Raw genomic sequence first — 22132 nt, 5'->3', positions numbered from 1 at the left:
CTATGTGCAGAGCACTGTACTAAGTGCTTGGAATGTATATATCGGCAACAGATAGAGACAGTCCCTGCCCATTAACTGGCTTACAGTCTAATCGGGGGAGACGGACAAAAACAAAAACAATAGCAATAAATAGAATCAAGGAGATGAACATCTCAGTAAAACAATAGCAATAAATAGAATCAAGGTGATGTACATCTCATTAATAAAATAACTAAGGTAATGAAAATACATACAATTGAGCGGACGAACGCAGTGCTGAGGGGAGGGGAAGGGAGAGGGGGAGGAGCAGAGGAAAAGGGGGAAAAGAGAGTTTAGCTGAGGGGAGGTGAAGGGAGGGTAGAGGGGGAGCAGAGGGAGCAGAGGGAAAAGGGGAAGCTCAGTCTGGGAAGGCCTCTTGGAGGAGGTGAGCTCTAAGTAGGGTTTTGAAGAGGGGAAGAGAATTAGTTTGGCAGAGGTGAGGAGGGAGGACATTCTAGGACAGCGGGAGGACATGGCCCAGGGGTCGACGGCGGGATAGGCGAGAACGGGGGATGGTGAGGAGGTGGGCGGCAGAGGAGCGGAGCGTGCGGGGTGGGCGGTAGAAAGAGAGGAAGGAGGAGAGGTAGGAGGGGGCAAGGTGATGGAGAGCCTCGAAGCCTAGAGTGAGAAGTTTTTAATTATGTTAAGAAGACTCTCCATTTTGATCAAAGTATGGCCCTGCAGCCACAGCTGCAGACTGAGAAGCCTGCCAAGTGTGAGGAAAGTATGACAGAACTGCCCAGGCTGCTTACCTGGATCATCTTGGTGTGCAGGCCTTGGCCCATCTCAATCCCCCCATGGGTGAGCAGCACAGAGCCATCTGTGTACACGTGCACCAGGGCCCCAGCCTGCAGGGAAAGATTGGAGGAGAGCAGCATTATCCCAAGTCCAGACTAGGACCGTGTCAGATGGGCCCCAGGCTGACAACTGAATGCTGCAGAGCCAACTAAAAATCCCCAGTTCAAATTCAAGGACCAGCCCAGAAGAGGAAAGCAGCATTCAGGCAGTGCCAAACAGTGAATTAAAACCACTCAGCTACTCTCAGACAGCAGATTCCCATGGACTATCATTCATATTCATCAAGTGCTTAGTGCATGCAGAATAGTGTACTAACCATTTGGGAGAGGACCATATAACAGAATTATATTTTACACATTGACCATAGACATTATAATTCATATTCTTGCCGCAGGCTGAAGTTTCAAACTGCAGTCAACCTTCCAGCTGGCCCTACCCTTGCAACCTACTCAATTCCTGCCCAATCTGTGGCCTGCCAGCCTGCAGACAAGACTACTTCCTGGCTGGACCTTAGGCAAGGAACAACCTTATCTCATCTCTGTTTGCTTAGCCTCCTCTTTCCCCTCCTAAATCCTGGTTTATCGGAAACCTCCTCCAGGAAGCAGTCTCTGATTTATCCTTCCCATTTCTCAATCAGAAGCCCTGTGTTTCCTAGTAATCATCATCTCGTCATTATATCGATTGAATGGGTCTCTCCTGCCTCCTGTATTCATCTGAAAACTCCTGGAGGAAGATTGTGTCTTCTTGTAGCCTAAGAGTTTAGCACAATGCTAGGCACTCTGGGGACCTGACATAAAGACATGTTGTCTGATGACTTTCAACAGTATAGGTAGAGCCCCATCCCTGTGAGCACATCTAGCAAAGGAGAAGACAATTACCTGGTTCAGGAACGGGATGCCAATACTTATTGAAAACTTGGTGGGAATTATAGCCAATCCCCTCTTCTTCCAGGCATTCTCCCTAGGGAGAAGCAATAATGTTAGTCTTTTTCTAATTATGCACTGATTTTCTTTCACTGACTTAACAGCAAACCAGGAGTGAGTGGGCTGCAGAATCAGCTCAGGGTTTGCAGTGGGGAGGTATTCTATCTTTAGCATGTCAGTTTCCCTAGAGCAGATCCAGCATTCCTGCAAGCTCCAAGGACCGGGAACTCACCGCGCCTCCTCTACTCCAGCACAGGCAGCCTGCTTTCTCCTTGAATTTTCTTTTTTTATGATACTTGACAAGAGCTTTCTATGGGACAAACAAGCACCCTTCTAAGTGCTGGGGTAAATACAAGATGATCAGGTTGGACAGAGTCCCCATCCCACATGGGGCTCACAGACTACCCAGTTTACCGATGAGGTAACTGAGGCACAGAGAACTTAAGTGACTTGCCCAAGGTCACGCAGCAGGCAAGTGGCAGAGCTGGGATTAGAACTTAATTAATTAATGTTGGTATTTGTTAAGCGCTTACTATGTGCCGAGCACTGTTCTAAGCGCTGGGGTAGACACAGGGGAATCAGGTTGTCCCACATGGGGCTCACAGTCTTCATCCCCATTTTACAGATGAGGGAACTGAGGCACCGAGAAGTTAAGTGACTTGCCCAAAGTCACACAGCTGATTAGTGGCTGAGCTGGGATTCGAACCCATGACCTCTGACTCCAAAGCCCGTGCTCTTTCCACTGAGCCACGCTGAACTTAGGTCCTCTGACCCCTGGGCCTGAGCTCTTTTTACTAGGCCAAGCTGCATTTGTGCATGTCTGTGTCACTTAGCTAGTGTTTCCTACCCAGAGACATGGTAAGCCAGATGGGGCCTTGGGGAGTCATTAGAGCTAACATGGGGTGACTGCAGCTCATCACCCTGGGCTCTTCTATCCTGCTCCCCAAATGAAAAGCATCTCCAGAATTCTCCGGGGTCAAAACGCCCAAATGTTCTTGGGTCTTGAGTGCTTATCTTGCCCAGAAGCAGCTTGGCTCAGTGGAAAGAGCCCGGGCTTAGGAGTCAGAGGTCATGGGTTCTAATCCCAGCTCTGCCACCTGTCAGCTGTGTGACTTTGGTCAAGTCACTTGACTTCTCAGTGCCTCAGTTCCCTCATCTGTAAAGGGGGATGAAGACTCTGAGCCTCATGTGGGACAACCTGATTACCCTGTATCTACCCCAGAGCTTAAAACAGTGCTCGGCACATAGTAAGCACTTAACAAATACCAACATTATTATTATTATTCTTATCTTCCCTCCTTCAGCTTAGAGGAAGATGGATGGTCACAGCAGGCCGCACTGCCCAGGGATGGTTCCTCCCTGCTCCCCTGCTGACCTGTTGAACGTCTCAACCTCCATCCTCCTGGCATGGTACTGGGAGTTCTCCAGGCACTCGGACCAGCACCGAGGCACCATGAACCCCTCCAGTTTCTGATTGAAGTGAGTCAGGTCCCCGTCCTCGTACATGTTCAGCCTCCGCACCTGTCCCAAGGCAGACAGAGGCTCAGTGTGGCAGGGAACACAGGAGCCTTGGCCCAGCCCGGTGGGCATATCCCACTCTCTCTGCCCCCTCCTAAATCATCTCAACCACCTCCCTCTCCCCTGCACCAAAACTGTTCCAACCACGTCCCTCTCTCCCTCCTCTAAACTATCCCAATTCATTCAGTAGCATTTATTGGGCGCTTACTATGTGCAGAGCACTGTACTAAGCACTTGGGATGTACAATTCGGCAACAGATAGAGACAATTCCTGCCCAAAGCGGGTTCACAATCTAATCACCTCCCTCTCCCCTTCTTCCAAATGCCCCTCAATCAACCTTCTCTCCATTTTAGGGAGTAATTAGTGTGTCTCTGTGAGGAGTGACAGGAGTGAAGTCTCTCCTCAGAATGTCTGTCCCAAGTCCTTGTCTCCGGCTCTTACTTCCTCAGGTGGGCGGCCACACTTCACAGCAATTTTACTCATCCAGGACTCAGCGATGAACATTCCCTGAGGAGCCCCGAAGCCCCGGAAGGCCGTGTTGGAGGGCAGGTTGGTCTTGCAAAGTTTTCCGGTGCCCCGGATGTTGGGGATTTTATAGCAGTTGTCCATGTTGAATAAAGCTGACTCCATAATCTGGAAAGGGAGATACAGGACAGGAAAGAGTTATATGTTTATCCACTGGCTCCTCTAGAAAAGTCTTCTGAGTAATGAAAATCCTTAAATGTGACTGATGTGAGTTTCCAGGCTTTGGGATTATACCATGGAAACCCTCTCCTGGTGAGGAGAGCCTGCTTGCTGCAGGTGAGCTTCAAAGGTTACTTTAGCAGCTCTGTAGCAGGAGGCATTCAGCCCAAACTAAAGCTTAAATGACAGGCTCCAGAGAGGAAGATACATGCTGCTCTAAATCTGGGCAGGACACATTTGGGCTGGAGGCAGAAGGGCTCCCTTGAGGCAGAAACTCAACCAATAAATACAATAGACTGTAGATGGGATAGTCCGTGGAAGATTTTCCTGTGGAGCTCAGAGCCCTTTACAGACAATTAGCTCAATCCTCCACTATAGTTAGTAAGTGTTAACCTCTTCTTTCATCTATACTATATATTATCAATGGACCATTTAGCATCCCCATTCCCCCTGGTACTCTATTATAAACCACTCGCCACTCGTCCATGAATTTGTTCTACTTTCATGAACCTACAGATAATTTTCACCTGCACAACTTCCTGTAGTAAAGGATTCTGTGCATTTACCACTTCGTGTGTGGAAAAGTGTTTCGTTTGGTCAGTCAATCAATGGTATTTGGTGAGTGCTTACTGAGTGTAAATCACTGTAGTAATTGCTTGGGAGAGTAAATTACAATAGAGTTGGTAGGCACGATCACTGCCTCCAAGGAATTTACAGTCTAGAGTTTGCTTGAGTTTACCAGAGTCAGGCTTTCTAGGATTCCCGCCCACCCCCTCGACCATTCTGTTGATGTGAGATTTGATGACTGACAACTCCTTGTTGGCTATGTCAACAACCTTCACGATTGGGTAAACTTCAATCAAAGCCCTTCTCAGTCTGCAATTTTCCAGTGTGGCAAGACTACATCCCACCAAGTCCTTCCAGAACCTTGCAGTCAGGAGATATGGCCCAGAGCAGCACAAGAGGAAGCAGACTAGAACTAGTCACAGGCACCCAGGAATTCTCCAGGTCCACACTGCTGGTTCTATGACAGTTTCCTGCCATCTGGAAAGCATCATGTTTGGTGACAGCACCTCTGAGAATCCTCAGTCTCTGAACACAGCTTCAAGATGAAACAACACAATCTTCTTCCCTCATTCTTGCAGAACAGGTGCTCCTCAGTGGTCAGGGGAGAATCTAGCTCATTGATTGTGGCTCCAGTGACACAGACTTGTCCCAGACCCCCACCTATCTCCACAAACTAGAACAGAGTCCCAATCTTCTGATTCTCAGTCCAAGGAACCAGTTACTTAGCATATGAGCCGCGTTTAGGACAGGAATTATGTCCGATCTGCTTAGTCACTTAAATGCTTGGAACAGTGGTTTGCACATATTGTGTGGGTAAATAAATTCTACTAAAATGACCCACAAAAAACAACAACCCACACTGCCCTGGCTTCAATGTCAGTTCCTTAGCATTTGGGGGACAACTTGTAGCTTCCTCTACCACACCAAGATTCCAGACTTTGGGGCCCTTCTTACACTCTTCGAGAGATCGATGCTGTTTCCCGCATTGCTATGGTATTCAACTTCCAAAGCCACCACTTTCCCATTCTTCAGGAAGCCAACCTAATAGGGAAACAAAAGAGAAGAAGGGAGTCAAGGGAAACTTCTGGAGCTCCCTCAACCACTGGTGTGTCCTAATACATCGACTCTCTATTCCTCTCCACTCACTTACTCCTGAAGAAGGAAATTGCAAGGGAGATGAGCCATATCTAAAAACTGCCTTCATCCCGGGGATCCGCATAGGGTTGGTGGAAGCTGCAAACTTGGGGACATTTCACCTAAGCAGCCCAAACTCCGGTCCCAGTGTAATACCGGTAATGAGAATACTCTGTCTTGGAGAGATTTTCAGATTTTCAGAGTGGATGACACTCAGCCTCCACCACCACCGACTTCATCTCCCAGCGTGGGAAACTGAGGAGCAGAAAGGTAAAGAAACTGAATCTGAATTATCTTGAGTTGGTGACAGGGCCCTGGTCCCCCATCGTGGATTTCCTGTGTTTCCCGGAGGATAGCACTGCCATCTCGTGGCAGACCGAGGTGCTTATGTTCTGGGCCACCCTCCCAAAAAGGAGCCTGCCCAGGGCATAATTGAAGAAACTCGGAAGAGCCACACTTTAACGCTCCCATTTTGGGACTCTGCAGCCTTCAGTTGTCCCACTCATTCCATCTTAAGTGCTCTCTGCTGCCAGCCCCGTCAGGGCTCCCCTCCATCCCATACCTTATAGCGGGCCATGAAGGGATGCCTCCCGCCCATCACCAGCATGTCTTCATCTCGGTCCAGCATGCAGCGTACGGGCCGGCCGGTCCTGCGAGAGACACCGCCACCTTTACCACTCTCCAGGCTTCTCTCAGGCCCAATTCCGAGCCCAGCTCTGGGATCCCACAGGAACGCTGCTCCCCATAAAGCCTGCTAACCCCCCAGAGCCTGTGCTGGGCACTTACTTGTGTGCGGCGACGGCCACCACTGTGGATAATATAGTGGTTCTGGACTCCTTTCCTCCAAAACCTCCTCCCAGTCTCTTCACATGAACTAAAATCCGGTTTGGTGGGACACCCAAGACTTTGGAAACATAACGCTGTGGAAAGAAGACACCCCTGAAAATGTCCGGGCATCAAGGTCAACACTTACGAAGCCTATACCAGCCAGGACTGTTTCCAGACCAGCAGCTGGGAGCCTAATGGAGGAGGAAGGAACCTGACCTAAATTCACCATGTTCATTAGCGGTAAATTCAGGCTCTACCCTGGGCCAGGCTCAGATGTTTCCAGTCCACATAGCCAAGAGTCTCTTCAGGCCTGGCACCATTAGGCTGTAAGCTCCGCCCTGGCAGGAATTGTCTTGTATTCTGCTCTACATTTCTATGGGCCTAGGAAGTGCTCTGGGGAAGTATTGAATACTAGTGAATGAATGAAAAACTAGGCACTTGACACATGCCATTGAGGGTGGTGATGCTGGACTTTCAGATAACCTTATCCCCACCCCAAGTCTTCAGCAGTTCAAACTGTAGTAAGAGCAGTCGCAATAATATTGAGTGGCCACTTGCTATAATGGCACATCTCCTCCAAGAGGCCTTCCCTGATTAAGTCCTCCTTTCCTCTTCTCCCACTCCCTTTTGCATCACCCTGACTTGCTCCCTTTATTTATTCCCACTCCCAGCCCCACAGTACTTAGTTACATGTCTGTAATTTATTTATTTATATTTAATTGTGTGTCTCTCCCTCTTGACAGTAGGCTCATTTTGGGCAGGGAATGTATCAGGTATTAGTGGAAGAAGCACGGGCTTGGGAGTCAGAGGTCGTGGGTCCTAATCCCGGCTCCACCACTTGTCAACTGTGTTACTTTGGGCTGGTCACTTAACTTCTCTGTGCCTCAGTTACCTCATCTGTAAAATGGGGTAAGACTGTGAGCCCCACATGGGACAACCTGATCACCTTGTATTCCCCCCAGCATTTAGAACAGTGCTTCACACATAAGCACTTAACAAATATCATTATTATAATTGTTATATCATACTCTTCCAAGCGCCCTGCACACTGTAAGGGATCAATAAATATAACTGCCTGATTGACTAATTATAGTGCACATGGAAAGTAGTCCCTGACCAGAGGATTGTATGCTTTGAAGTGTGGAGACAAATATATAGTATATATAAATGGTATGTACATATACATATATAATAAATACATATCTTCTCACTGTGCCTCGTTCTCTCCTGTCTAGTCTTCGACGCCTGGCCCATGTCCTACCTCTGGCCTGGAATGCCCTCCCTCTTCAAATCCTCCAAACCATCACACTTCCCCACTTCAAAGCCCTACTGAAGGCTCACCTTCTCCAGGAGGCCTTCCCAGATTAAGCCCCCCTATTCCTCTGCTCCCCCTCCCCTCCACATCACCCCAACTCACTCCCTTTGCTCTACCCCCATCCCCACCCCACAGCACCTGTGTATATATGTACATATTTACTGTTCTATTTATTTCTACTAATGAGGTATATATATATCTATCATTCTATTTATTTATATTGATGCTATTGATGCCTGTTTACTTCTCCTGACATCTGTCTCCTCCTCTTCCAGACTGTGAGCCCTGGGCAGGGACTGTCTCTCTTTGTTGAGGATTTGTATTTTCCAAGTGCTTAGGACAGTGCTCTGCACACAGTAAGCACTCAATAAATATGACATTGAATGAATGCATATCCTATAATTATAATATATTATATATTATTAATAATATGATTATATAATATACTATAATTATACACTCCATATTTATAGGTGGAGTGTATAATTGAACATATAATTTAATAGACATATATACAAGAGTGTTGTGGATAGGTATAAATACCTTCCCCAGTGTGAGTGTTGGGCTTAGACAGCATAGAGTGCTGGAAATGAATTGGGGAATCCTTGTTGACAGAGGAGAGATTGGGATGTAAGAAGACCTGTGACTTCTCTGATGGAGGGAGTGGGGGACAGGTGTTTCAAGCCAGGAGGGTGGCATGAGCAAGGTGATAATAATAATAATAATAATAATAATTGTATTTAAGTGCTTACTATGTGCCAAGCACTGTTCTAAGCACTGGGGTAGATACAAGGTAATCAGATTGACCCACATGAGGTTCACAGTCTTAATCCTCATTTTACAGATTAGGTAACTAAAGCACAGAGAAGTTAAGTGACTTGCCCAAAGTCACACAGCTAAGTGGCGAGTCCAGAATTAGAACCCACAACCTCTGACTCCCATGCCCGTGCTCTTTCCACTAAGCCATGCTACTTGAGGGAAGGAGGGAATACTGAAATCAAAGTACAGTTAAGAGATTTCTTTGGGAGGAACAGAGAGAGCGAAGAGGCAGTGAAGAGAGCAGACAGGTAAGGTGGGGTGAGGTGGTGGAGAACCGTGAGGTGATTGGAGGAGTTTTGGCTTGATGGGGAGGGACAGAGGAAGCCAGGAGGAGTAGAGGAGAGATGAGAATGAGTGTCGTAAGGTGATCTGGGACAGCAGGGCAGTCAGAGGGAGGGACATGGAGGGGTAATGAAGAGGGAGGATCTCCATAGCCCCTGCTTCCCTGGGGAAAAGGGGGGATAACGGACTCAGAAAAGGGGCTCAGGTCACGGGCCCTTTAAGTAGTCATATCTTTCTGGCATCCTTTTCTGCTTCTCCCTCTTTTCCATCCTCTGTTCTCCAAAGTCCAACATGGCCAGTTGGTCACCTGTGTCACGTTTATGTTCTGGGTGGACACGAAGAGCTCCATCTCTCCTGATTCTCCTTTGGGGACCGCAATGGTGCAGTGAGTCTCCAGATAGAAGTGCTTCTGTCCACCTATGTAGACCTCTCCTAGAGAGGCAATGGGAGATAAAGCCATCAGTAGCACAGAGGCTGAATCTGGACCAGTCGGTAAGCTGGGGAGCTCAGCAAGCTCGGCCACTTTGAAGGAATCATTCTTTTGGTGAAAAAAAGGACCCTGTAACATCAGGAGAGTTTTGGATTGAATGAGAGAAAAACCTTCCTCTGAGGTGCTGATTCACGAAAGACATGATCATGTTCAGCCATGGAATCTCCTCCCTTAGGTCGCTCTATCAGGAACAGGGAAAACACTGTCTGATTGACTGGCATTGGTGGAGTCCTGCCTGGAGGCAGAGGGAGAGACTGAGTGACTTCTTTTGGCCCCTTACAGTTGGGAGCTCAGGGATTCAGCAATATGGGGGAGATTTCCATTGAGGCTGTGGTAATTATATGTCATCTTCTCAGACAAAGCTCAGCCTCTGTGATACTTCTAAAACATTCCCCCCGGCACCTTCGAGGATGTGTTCAGCATCAGCAAATCCCTTCTGGAGGTCTCCTTTCTCAATCTTCAGCAGAAAGTTACCCGTATGAAATGACTTCTCCTTCAGGGCGTCCTGAAAAACAAGAGTGGAACATTGGGTTATCATAGTGGTTGGAAGAGCAAGAAGGGAAAGAGGATGAGAAACTCTCAGAGCTGTAGCGCCCTTTATCTCTCGCTCATAATGCTCACTGGGGTAGAGAGAGGGAGTTACTGGAAGGGTGAAGTTCAGCAGCAAAGGGGCAGCCTCTTCCTCCAGAGTAAACTCCACAGCTACGCAGAGGTGATGAGCCCCATGACCAGCAATCACTGAATGGGAAAGCATTTTGGGGTGGATGGTGGGGTCCCAAGGAGCTGGGAGACCAGGGCCCAGGCTAGCCCACCTCGATCGAGATGATTGCAGGGAGCTCCTCGTAGGTGATCTTCACGGCTCTAGCAGCTCTCTGGGCGTGCTCAGGGGTGTCGGCCACCACAGCTCCGATGATGTGCCCGATGCAAGTGACCTACAGGCACACAGACTCCTTTACCAAGCTTCCAATGGCATATATATATATATGTGATACCTATTCTGATTAAAAGTACTGATTTGGTTCTGGACCTCAATGCCATGGGCCTGACTTTCCATCTGACCAATGAAATAATAATAATATAATAATAATAATGGTATTTGCTAAGCACTTACTATGTGGCAAGCACTGTTCTAAGCACTGGGGTAGATACAGTATATTCAGGTTGTCCCACGTGGGGCTCACACTTTTAATCCCCATTTTACAGATGAGGTAACTGAGGCACAGAAGCTTTCAGGAGCCAAGAAACTCCAATCGGTTTTCCAACAACAGCCCTGAAGTATTTGCTGTCCTAGTCAGTTTACGGCTCCTTACAGGATGTCACCTCAACTTTCTCCTTCATCCTCCCCCAGGAGGATATCTCCAGACTGGTTCCAATCCCACTGATTCCCCCTCCATGCCCACAGGCCAATTTCCAACCGAATGAAAATGCCTCTCGCTTCCCTCTTTAGATACTTGGGGAGTATCTCCTTCCACTCCACACCATACCTCATCCTTAGCAAAGACTGTTTCATCACTGAATAGCCCAGTGATATTACTTCCAGGAATATCGTCGGCCGAGAGGAAGCACTCAAATCCGGGGACATTCTGGGCTTCCGACGTATCGATCGATCTGTGGGGAGGAGTCACGTAAGCGGGGAGGAAACACCAACCCTCTATCTCGGTGGAAGGCCGTTCGTTCTACAGGCCTGGGCTGGGTCAGTCCTGGCAGAGCCAAGGGAACCCAATTCCCTCATCACAGGAGTTAGCACTGCCAGGACCCCAGCCCTCGTGGCTGCACTATCAGTCCCCTCCAGCCAGACCCAGCAATCAATCAATCAGTCAATGGTATTTACTGAGTGCTTTCTATGTGCAGAGCACTGTTCTAAGAGTTTGGGAGAGTATAATACAAGAGAATTAGCAGACATATTTCCTTCCCATAATGATCTTAGAGTCTATAGGGGGAGATAGACAATAATATGAATAAGTAATTTATAATAAATCATTTAAAGATACATATATAATAAGGGGCTAGTACAGAGGTTAAAATGTGGAGATTGAAGGCCTTCCATCACAAAGTACAGCCAACAAAAAATGAACGTGCGGAGACTTAGGTCATTCTACAGCACAATACAATAAAGTATTACAGAGTTGGAGATTTGGAATTCATTATTCATTGGGATCAATTTAGAACTGTCACAACTAGCAGATTTTGGTTCCAAAGAAGACTATGGGCATGCATGCTGTTACAAGTAATGTCTCCATCAAGCTGAGAAACTGAAATAGAATTATTTCTTGGACTTATCTTTCTAAAAGCTCTAAGTGTTTTCACACACACTAATTCATTTTGTTTTTCCAGCATTCCAATGAGGAAGTGGTGAGCAGGAATTACTCCTGCTGTACACATGCAGAAACTGAAATGCAAGAAGTTAAGTTGTCCAAAGTCGTCTGAGTTAGAAGTAGAACCAGGACTAGAATCCAACTCTACTGACACCAGACCCAGCCGTCATCCTTTCTGCAGGCCCCTGGCACCCCCAATAGCTCACTGAAGAGTTTCCAACCTCAGAGGGCAAAATCTGAAAATTTAACTCTCATTCTCTTTTGACCAGCTTCACAAACAGAATTTTCACAAGTCTACCATAAACAAGCAACTCTTTGCTCGGAAAGAACCACCACCTTTTTCCAGCCCTGATAGGAGAAACAAGTTAAAGACGACATCCTGAAACAAACACAAACTCAAACACTTGATCACAGAAGCAACTGCCTTCTTGGTTTACTCCTGCCAATAAGTACCTTTTCAATATGTAAACTAAAATAGAAGCTGTGGATCTTCAGAAATTGGGGAAGCCTCAAGTTCGAAGCATGTAAAACTGCCAAGAGACTACCAAGGAACTACCCCTGAAAACTATTATCTTGTTTAGAAGACTATTTAATAACACGTACAGGACTCACTAACAGCTTTTATTGGAAAAGCCTACAGATGTGATTCCTTTGCTTTTCACTTCGATGTTATAGTTTACTGACCGTGGTCTTCATAAGCGTCACTGGAACATCCGCCACCCACTCAGCATTGCATGGAGTCTCATGGCCTTCTTTGGTGACAAATACATTGTGGTCCTTCCAATTCAGCAATTCAAAAACCTAGTGGCCCCTTCCTGGATTCTTGTAGTGTGTTGGCATATCATTTGAACAAATGGCATTTTGCAGATGGAGCAACTGAGACTCTTTCTCTGGATCTGTCCAGGGCAGAATCAGAGCCAAGACTGGCATAGTGGACAGAGCACGGGCCTGGGAGTCAGAAGGACCTGGGCTCTAACCCAGTTCTGCCATCTGTGTGAGCTTGGGCAAGTCATTTCACTTCTCTTAGCCTCAGTTCCCTCATCTGTAAAATGGGGATAAGACCCTGAGTCCCATGTGGGACAGGGACTGTGTCCAACCTAATTAGCTTGTATTTACCCCAGAGCTTAGAACAATGTTTGATACACAGTAAGCACTTGACAAATTCCTTCATTATTTTAGAAGCCGGGAACTATATTTGTTTGGTGACATTTCGCCGGGCAAACAGAAGAGAGCAGAGAACCAATTAATAGCAAGGTGCCTGGAATACTAAAATAATTTAACCACAAGGTATGGCGGGAAGGGGGAGACAGAGGCAGGTGAAAGAAGGTGTTTGTCCCAGATGGTTTATATCGTTATTATTACTGATAATAATAATAATAATATAGTTGTGACATTTGTTAAGTTCTTACGGTGTGCCAAGCACTGTACTAAACACCAGGGTAGAAATTATATAAGCATATTAGATACTGCCTCTGTCTCACATGGGGCTAATAGTCTAAGGGAAAGGAGAATAGGTATTTTATCCCTATTTTGTTAGAGGATAAGACTGATGCACAGAGAAGTGAAGCGACTTGCATAAGATCTAATAGTAAAGTGGTAGAGCCAACATTCGATCCTGTTTCTCCCGACTCCTCGCTCCATGGTTCACGTGTGTGACATATGATAGATGCCAGTTTCCTGGCTCAACCCACAAATAGAATTCTACCATCTCCCGAGTGAATGGAGAGAGGAAAATGGTGATAATCCACTCTGCTCAAACACTACCTCGCTTCAGAGCCCCCTTCGGTCACCTAGAAATATTTCCTTCGACTCAGTTTCAGGCTCTATGACTTGTAGCGGGGGATCTCAGAGAGGTAGCAAGGGGATGCCGAGTTTCTGACTCAGTGCTCTAATCACCCAGTTCCACTCCCTCCAATCCTCTCAATTAAACAGGATTCCCTCCAGAGTGACGAGGGATAATTACAACATTCACTGCATATTATCATTTTGCCTTCTGTGATCACCCCAAGGATGTGAGTCACACCCACTCTCTGACTTATCACATTGCATCATGGGGTATTCTCAGACTGGTGCCTTGGGCCTGAGCATTAGTGGCCCCATCGTGGTCCTTTTGGGGCAGTGATCCTGACCCCAACATGCCCAAGTCTCAGCCACACTCACTTGATCCTGGCGTGGGCCTTGGTGCTGGTCACCAGCCACAGATAGAGTTCATTGGAATACAGGGGGATGTCGTCACAGTACACGGCCTCTCCACAGGCCTGCATGGCAGCTGCGAGGTGGGGCAGAGGCCGGCCCACCATGTCTTCCTCAGACTGCCCTCTTGGCACTTCCTGGAATCAAAACAGGGCCAATCAGGGTCTGGGAAAAATCCATGGGAAGGTTTCCTGGGTCACTCTGGCAGCCAAGCTCCGAACCCTTCGACAGGATGACGAAGGGAGTGAGGAAAGGAGAAGGCAGGGAGGATGTTGGAGACAACAGAAGGGAGGCAGGATGGGAAAAATTCCATTCCCCCCACCACTGGGCTGTGGGAGGAAGAATCAGGAAATGGCCATGATGAACACAGGCAGAGGTGTAAGCAGGAATGGTGATAAGAGGGAGGTGATTCAGGGAGAGGTTGAATATAAACCTGAATCTAAGTCTGCCCTCGTCCCCTGAGAGGTATGCAGTCAATTTGGATTATTTCCTGAGGCCCCCATCCCCCAGCACCCCACCACCACTCACCAAACATATTTCTAAATTCTCCAGCCACCTCGACTCAGAGTTGTCCACTTTGGGGGTACCTCCCCTTACCTGGAAAAGCTGGACGTTGGCCGGGGGATCTTTGTGAAAGTGAAAAGTGGCGCTGACACAGGTGGGGTCCAGTTTGTCACACTTCTGCATGGGACAGAGAGCAGAGCACAAGATAGGTCATATATTTGCCCCTTTCAATGTTTCTCTCCTCCGCTGACCCTACTTTCCTCAAGTCCCTTCCCTCAGCACCCTCACAACCTCGCTTGGTCCTCTCTGTACTTCACATTCTAGAAAAGCTGGCCCACCCTTTAAGTATGGTGGCTGGGGTCTCTGCCGTGGGGAAATTTCTCTTTCCATGAGGATCCATAGAGAGAGCTACAAGGGCTCGGACTGAATGGGCTGAGATCCCTCTCCCCACCAGGCTGGTGGGCTAAGCATTCGGTAATCAGCCAAGGAACGGAGATCTGCCCCTGCCCAATCAATAGGGTCAACAAAAGTCTCTCTACCCTCCTCTCCCAGCACCTCGTTTTCAGCCAACTGGGCAGCAGTGGGAAAGATCGAGAAAAAAGTACTGTTCCGACATGTACCTGAAATGAAATGCCAGGAGGGAGATGATGGGGATAGATGAGCTATGGGACACTCACATGGAAGCAAGAGCAGCAAAAACAGATGGCACAGGAGGGAAATGGCAAGATTAACATCCTGTTGTCAACCTCTTGCTCTCTCCCTACCCTCTGCCTGGAATTTCCTCCCCCTCCAAACTTGAAAGAGCAGTGCTCTCCCCATCTTCAAAGCCCATCTCTTCTAGGAAGCCTTCACCAATTGATTTCTTAACTACCCACCTTATACCTATCCTACTTCTTCCCCAGCATTTCACCTAAGCCCTTACCAATTTGCACACTCACAGAACAATTTTTTACACATCTTTCCTACTTTCTGCATAAGCAGGAATTCAGATACATATTCACTTTTCCTTCTTTCTCCTATCTGCAATGAATTTAGTATCTGTCTTCCTCTACTAGGTTTTAAGATCTTTGAGGACAGGGAACATACCCACTAGTTTTATTTTACTCTCCCAGCCACTTTATCCAGGGCTTGGCAAATTGAAAGTGCTTAATAATAATAATAATGATAATTGTGGCATTTGTTAAGTGTTCACTATGTGCCAAGCACTGTACTAACCACTAGAAGCAAATCAGGTTGGACGCAATCTCTGTCCCGCATGGGGCTCACAGTCTGAATCCCTATTTTATAGATGAGGTAAGTGAGGCATAGAAAAGTAAAGTGCTTGCCCAAGGCCACATAGCTGACAAGTGGTGCAGGATTAGAACCCAGGACCTTCTGACTCCCAGGCCCATGCTCTATCCACTATGCCATGCTGCTTCCCCATAGATAGCACTGGTTGAGTGACGGCTCCCCTTGAACTCTCACACACCTGTCCTCCCTCTCTCCATTCCCCTCTCTCACTGTAGAATGGCGCAGACACCCGGAGTCAGGCGAGCTGAATTACGAGAGAGGAAATGGAGGAAGAAGCAGAGTGAATAAGAGAGCAGGGAAAAGGAAGGAGGGAGGGAAGGGGGAAGAAAGGATTCCCCCTGTGTTCCCGAGTGAAAGGGATGGATCCCGGTCCCCATTTCTAGGGTGGGATTAAAGCAGCGGAGACTGTGGTTAGAGAGAAGGAGGAAGTGGATCAGAGGAGGTAGAAGGGAGTCAAAAAGGGTGGGATGGGGGAGGAAAGGGACCAGAGGACTTGGACAGTCTCTGCTCTGACCAGGCCAAGCACAACTGACCCCTCTCATACTCTTCTTGCTGAGTTTCAGGAGCACGGTGAGGTAGAACTTGAAGAAGAAGCTGAGGGTGAGCGTGCGCCGGAACTCCACCTTTCCACCCGGCGCATCGGGAGCCAAGCGGAGCTCCTCCTCCAGCCCAGCGCACACATCCACCAGCAACGACTCGTCCCAGTCCCTGCCCGGGGAAAGAGAAGGGAAAACCTGAGAGAGGCCCAAGGGAGGGATGGAAGGCAGAGGTTCCATTCCATGGCAGCCCAGGAAAGTGAGAAAATGGCAGACGGAACAGCAGTGAACCCTGCCAATCCGTTAGTGGAGGGCTCTCTTCTACCCACCAGCTCCATTACAGGATGGCCATTTGGGATTCCCTTACCTTCCTGTCTGCTTTCTGCTGGTCTCTGGGGCCTGCAGGATTCTATTTCCCAATCCCCCGAAACTCATCTCCAGCTCTTGCACCTGGATGGTACCCTGATTGAACAGGACTCTCATTCCACAGGTCACATCATGACGGGAGATTTGCTTGAAGGCAGAGAAGTATTCATCCTAGAGCAAACAACAAACCAACTTCCAACACCATGGGGCAACCAGAATGGTTTGAGGAAGAAATAAATATCAGAGCAATAAAGTGTATGACTTTGGGCTCTCCCCGAGGAACGGGGATGAACATAGATCCACCCTTATCCCAGCCTCCTTCGTCGCTCCTTGGATCTTTAGCCCCTTCAAATAAAGGGCAAATAATGACAATTTCAGCAGGCTGGAGATTTGATCCAGAGAATTGCTCATCCTGACCATGACCCACAGAGGAATAATTCCTCAAAGATGGTAAGAGTGATGGATCAAAGACTGGTCATTAGTGCAAGAAGCAAGCAACTTTAGCTTACTGACAGGCCCAGGATTTGAGTTCATATGACCAGCTGAGACACTAGCATCCTGGTCCAGTTGGTTCTTGCCCTTACCTCTCTGCTGTAGGGGATCTGGATAGAGAGGAGTATCTCCTCTGGGGTGAGGATTGTCTTTCCAAAGCCCATATAGAAGGTGTGATCCATCTGGATGGTTCTTCTCTTTCCTGGGAAGCAACAACAAACCTCAGGCTGGAGCAAACAGAGTTCCCATGGCACTCTGTCAGCTTGGTGTCTAACCCCAGTATGAGATGTGTAGGGTCTAAGTGCAGGGAAGGTTTGAAGTAAGGAGGCAATCAGCTTAATGGGAGAAGATGTCTCAGAGAGAACTGGATCATGGTTCCTCCATCTAGAGACACTAAAAATGTCCAACTGGGTCCCTGGGATTAGTGACAAGGAGGTTTTTCATTGTTTTAATTCCGCTTTCCCAATTTGTGGCTCTGGGCCAATCCTGTGGTCCCAGTGGGGAAATTCACTTTGTTGACCCTCCCCTCGAAGTGGGCAGATGAGACTCGGGGTGTGCCCCGAGACCTGTAACTGGCTCAGCGTGGCCTTGAGCATCACAGCTCACTCCGTCCCTAAGGGGACAGTCAGACCAGACCTGTCCACTATGAACCCTGAGAAATAGTCTGTTCCTGGTTTCTCCTTCCAGTTCCTCCTCCCTCAAGCCATCCCATTGGAGAGCTGATGTGACTCACCTTTGGACACCAATGTCAGTTGGGCTCCACTCGCCATGAACAAGGGGTTGAGGTCTGAAGCCGGGCTGGCGGCCATGATGTTTCCCCCGATGGACTAGGAACGTGGAAGCAGAATGTGGAGTCAGGGGCCAGGGTTCATCGCTGGGGAATTGGGGTAGGAGCTTGTTGGTTGGCTCAGGCCCGTGGAGCTGGCCCAAACAGGAGCTCACACTCCAGCTACATTACCCCCGGCACAACAAGGGCAACAGCAGGAGTGTCATGCTCCTCTTCAGGCTGCTCCCACTGAAACTTGGGCGGGAAAAGAAAGGTCAAGATTTGGGGTGGAGGGGAGTCAGAGTCGGTGCTTGATTCCTAGTTTCTGGCTTTTCCCTAGCAACCTCTGAATTATTCTCCTCCTGGTCCCATTTTCTATCAGAAGGAGGAGAGGAACGGGACCCTGAGTCACTGAGACAGGGAGATGTATTGTGAGTGGCTGATCCCAAACACAGCCCAAAGCTTGGGCATAGGCCCTCACCGCAACTGATTTGATCTGCTTCCCAGAAAACCAGCGTAACTGTTCCAAGATTCCCTGGAACACCTCCGTCTTGTGGGCGGGGAGCTTGGTCACGGCACTTGCCAGTGTCTCTTCCATGAAACTCAGGGTGCAGGAGGCGCCGAAGGAGATGCCTGTGAATGGAGAGACAGTGCCCCCTGATGGACCTGCAGCACCTCGCGGCTCCCCAAACTCCTTCACCTTCATCTGAGCAGGCTGGGACAAGGAAGAGTTTCATACAGACTCTCCCACCTTGAAATATTCACAAAGCCTGCTATGGGTAATAGTCAGGGGAAGCTTGGGTCATCTTTCGAAGCAGGGGTTGGGACAGGAAGTTCCTGGGAGGCCCTCAAGTCCAGAAATGAAGCCCAGACATCCACGGACACTTCTAGGGGCCAACTCTGGTGAGAGGCGGAGTAACGCAACCCTCCCCCTGCTAGGGGACTGGATCTGTGGTGATCACAAAGTCTAGAGAGTTCTTATCCAGATGTGTGGGTTTGTACAGATGGAAATACTGAGGCTAGGGGATTTGCCAAGGTTGAGGCTTCTTCCCCGGATACGGCATGGGGCCCTCTCTCACCTTCTGTTCCGTGCTCCACAGCATTCAACTCAGGGATCCAGGCCGGACAAACTAGGACTGGGTACACTTTGTTTTCAAACTTCATCTCAATCCCTGGAAGGGAAGGAAGGACAAACCCCATGGGTCCCAGTCACCCTGCTGGTCTCCGGGTTGCCGAGGGCCCGTGGTGCTCCAGCCTCAGAACAGGTCACAGGGCTTGTCCCAGACCCTGCTCCAGGACACTATGGGGCTCAGGCCTCCTCTCCAGCAGCTCCTTGGACATGGGGCAGAGATCACCCGGCAGCTGGGCTCCCAGTCAAGCCCACTATACTTCTGTGTCTTTCCCATAGCAAGATGTGGCTGCCTGAGGTGCAGGTTGACTCCATGGACCGTGCCTGGACAGACAAACCCAGGTTTGTCCAGAATGTTTTCAACTTCCTACTGGCAAAGCTGTCAGATCCAGCAAGCAGTAGGAACAAGGGCTTCAAAGAGCCTATTGTGTGCCAAGGCCCAGTGGGGTTGGGGACAGAGGGAGCTGACCTTAGCCTTCTCTGCTCCCCTCCCCATTTCCTCTTTTCAGCAGCACAGACCTCCCGAGGGCACCTGAACATTTGGCTTCCCTGGCTCTGCTTCCCGCCCAACGGTTTGCCATAAAAGTGGCTAGAAAAGGAGCAGAGTTGCTCAAAGGCTCAGCGAGGCTGTGGGACTGGCAGAATCGGGTCGACTGAATTTGGGCCCTGATCCAGGAAGACACAGATGCAACTTTGTGGCTCCAAGGATAAAGTCTTCTCTTACCCACTTTGGTGTTCCCCACCACCAGCATGGCTTCCGGGTGCTGAGCTTTGAGGTCCAGCAGCTCCTTCAGGGTGGCTACCTGGATCCACCTCACACGCTCCCCCTGGAAACAAAGCTGCCTCCGAGGGGCATTTCTGAGCTGCTGGAATAAGATTTCATCTTACGTTTTACTGCATTTGGGACCAGCCTTTGGCCAGGTCAAGAATCTCTTATCTTCCAACTGGACCAATTTTCCTCTCTCTTGGTTTTCCCAGGTATCCCCAGGCCCTTGGGACATCACCATTTAGCTCCCAATAAGCTTTATCAGGTGGCAGGTTAGAATATGTATGTGAACGACCTTGGAAGGGACAGGAAATGGACAGACAGGACAGGAGTTCAAAGGAGGCGTTTGTATAGATAGGAAGTGCCCAGAGTGCAGAAGGAGGATCGGAAGAATGGGCTTTGGAGAACTGAGTCAAAAGGCTTCGGGTTTGATGACAGTTAAGATGGAATCACAATGGTGGATATGGAAACCCTGACTGCAGGAACCCCACCACAGGGGAGGTTTTTGTTCTCAATGTGGTCTGTTTGTGAAGGGGGCCCAGAGCAGAGGGAGGGGTCAGACGGCAGGAAAAGAGATACTGGTTGGGTTGAAGGTTGAGGAGCATCAGCAGTTAGTTGGTGGCCCTAGATCAGCTTGAGGTGGGGATGAGCCATCCAAGTTGAGAAGGTTATGGATGACTGGAAATGCAAATAGGGCAGAACACAGGACACACAGCTGATTCTTCAGAGCTCAGTAGACTCTAGCTACATATTGGTTCCAGGCAAGGAGCAGGATTTGGAAGTGGCCCCAGCTGTACATAGACCCTAGGCAGAGAGTGGGGCTGAGAAGGGGCTTCTACAGAAGCAGCATAGCTTAGTGGGTAGAGCATGGGACTGGGAATCAGAAGGCCCTGGGTTCTAATCCCAGCTCTGCCACTTGTCCACTAGTGACCTTGGGCAAGTCACTTCACTGGGCCTCAGTTACCTCATCTGTAAAATGGGAATTAATAATAATAATAATAATAATGTTGGTATTTGTTAAGCGCTTACTATGTGCAGAGCACTGTTCTAAGCGCCGGGGAAGATACAGGGGAATCAGGTTGTCCCACGTGGGGCTCACAGTTAATCCCCATTTTACAGATGAGGTCACTGAGGCACAGAGAAGTTAAGTGACTTGCCCACAGTCACACGGCTGACAAGTGGCAGAGCCGGGAATCGAACCCATGACCTCTGACTCCGAAGCCCAGGCTCTTTCCACTGAGCCACGCTGACTATGAGCCCCATGTGGGACATCTACCTCAGCGCTTACAACAATGTTTGGCACATAGTGCCGAACAAGTACCATAATTGTGGCTCAGTGGAAAGAGACCGGGCTTGGGAGTCAGAGGTCATGGGTTCGAATTCCACCTCTACCACTTGTCAGCTGTGTGACTGTGGGCAAGTCACTTAATTTCTCTGTGCCTCAGTTACCTCATCTGTAAAATTGGGATTAACTGTGAACCTCACGTGGGACAACTTGATTTCCCTGTACCTACCCCAGCGCTTAGAACAGTGCTCTGCACATAGTAAACGCTTAACAAATACCAACATTATTATTAATAATTATTCTTACAGGGATTAAGCTTCCACTATCTAACTATAGCTTTCATCCACCCGAGTCCCAGTAGTTGATTCTTTTCCCCCCGGAAGATTTCCTACCAGCAGCTCCGGTGGGAAGATGGGCTCCTGAGTGGGATCTAAGGGCATGAATTCCTCAGGATTGAACAGGGACTGCAAGAGTGTGACCTGCCAGAACAAAGGGATTAGTGGGTTTAGCATCTTCATGTCAACAGTCTGCACACCCTCCTTCATCAAAGAGCCCTGCCCTACCCCAGGGAAGACCAAATTGGGCCAGGCCGAGGGGAAGAATGTAAGGAAGAGATGGGAAATATTTTAGGAGTCAGTGACCATTCCTGGATGGTGCTCGTATTTTCTATTATTTGTCACCTGAACAGAAGGAAGTTGTCCTGCAGATTCTGCAGATTCTTCTGTCTCCTGAGCCCATTTGGCAGCTGGCACAGCTACATTCTACCAACACGGGCAGCCTGGCAATTGCAGAGTCTCCTAGATGGGGGACAGATTGGGGGACCAGGTCCCACCTACCGAATTGTCTTCCTTTTCATTCAGGCAGCAGTTTGGGTTCTTTCCTTTTCCCTCACAGCATCCCACATCCTGAAGAGACAAGCATCCAAATGGGGAAATGGCTATTTCCTCTGAAATTTCTATCAGTCAATCAGTGGCACCTATCGAGTGCCTGCTGGGTGCAGAGCACTGCACTAAATGCTCAGAAAAGTACACTATAATAGAGTAGCAGTATGGCCCTGTGGATAAAGTATGGGCCTGGCAGTCAGCAGCACCTGAGTTCTCCTCCCAGCTCCAC

General features: G+C 48.7%; 1 protein-coding gene across 4 annotated transcripts in view; it reads right to left on the bottom strand.

The window, feature by feature from the left end:
* LOC100073679 (xanthine dehydrogenase/oxidase-like) overlaps positions 1 to 22132 on the bottom strand; it is a 40069-nt gene that overhangs the window by 8880 nt on the left and 9057 nt on the right. For 2 of the 4 annotated variants that reach the window (XM_029051548.2, XM_029051551.2), the window contains 22 exons: positions 21856 to 21924; positions 21412 to 21498; positions 19693 to 19834; positions 18919 to 19011; positions 18321 to 18472; positions 17807 to 17900; positions 17166 to 17275; positions 16583 to 16752; positions 16213 to 16387; positions 14483 to 14566; positions 13853 to 14022; positions 10862 to 10985; positions 10190 to 10309; positions 9780 to 9882; positions 9195 to 9319; positions 6430 to 6563; positions 6206 to 6293; positions 5464 to 5550; positions 3700 to 3891; positions 3115 to 3260; positions 1695 to 1776; positions 771 to 866 (listed from right to left, as the gene is read on the bottom strand). In XM_029051548.2, coding sequence (XP_028907381.1) covers positions 771 to 866; positions 1695 to 1776; positions 3115 to 3260; positions 3700 to 3891; positions 5464 to 5550; positions 6206 to 6293; positions 6430 to 6563; positions 9195 to 9319; positions 9780 to 9882; positions 10190 to 10309; positions 10862 to 10985; positions 13853 to 14022; positions 14483 to 14566; positions 16213 to 16387; positions 16583 to 16752; positions 17166 to 17275; positions 17807 to 17900; positions 18321 to 18472; positions 18919 to 19011; positions 19693 to 19834; positions 21412 to 21498; positions 21856 to 21924 — 2643 coding nt within the window. The remainder of the gene's footprint in view (positions 1 to 770; positions 867 to 1694; positions 1777 to 3114; positions 3261 to 3699; positions 3892 to 5463; positions 5551 to 6205; positions 6294 to 6429; positions 6564 to 9194; positions 9320 to 9779; positions 9883 to 10189; positions 10310 to 10861; positions 10986 to 13852; positions 14023 to 14482; positions 14567 to 16212; positions 16388 to 16582; positions 16753 to 17165; positions 17276 to 17806; positions 17901 to 18320; positions 18473 to 18918; positions 19012 to 19692; positions 19835 to 21411; positions 21499 to 21855; positions 21925 to 22132) is intronic. The other 2 variants (XM_029051549.2, XM_039910181.1) reach the window with 2 other exon arrangements.

This window comes from Ornithorhynchus anatinus, chromosome X1 (genome assembly GCF_004115215.2).
Source record: "Ornithorhynchus anatinus isolate Pmale09 chromosome X1, mOrnAna1.pri.v4, whole genome shotgun sequence".
In the NCBI taxonomy this organism is placed as follows: Eukaryota; Metazoa; Chordata; class Mammalia; order Monotremata; family Ornithorhynchidae; genus Ornithorhynchus; species Ornithorhynchus anatinus.
The sequence above is the reverse complement of the archived record's forward strand: the minus strand, read 5'-3'. Positions and strand labels throughout refer to the sequence as shown.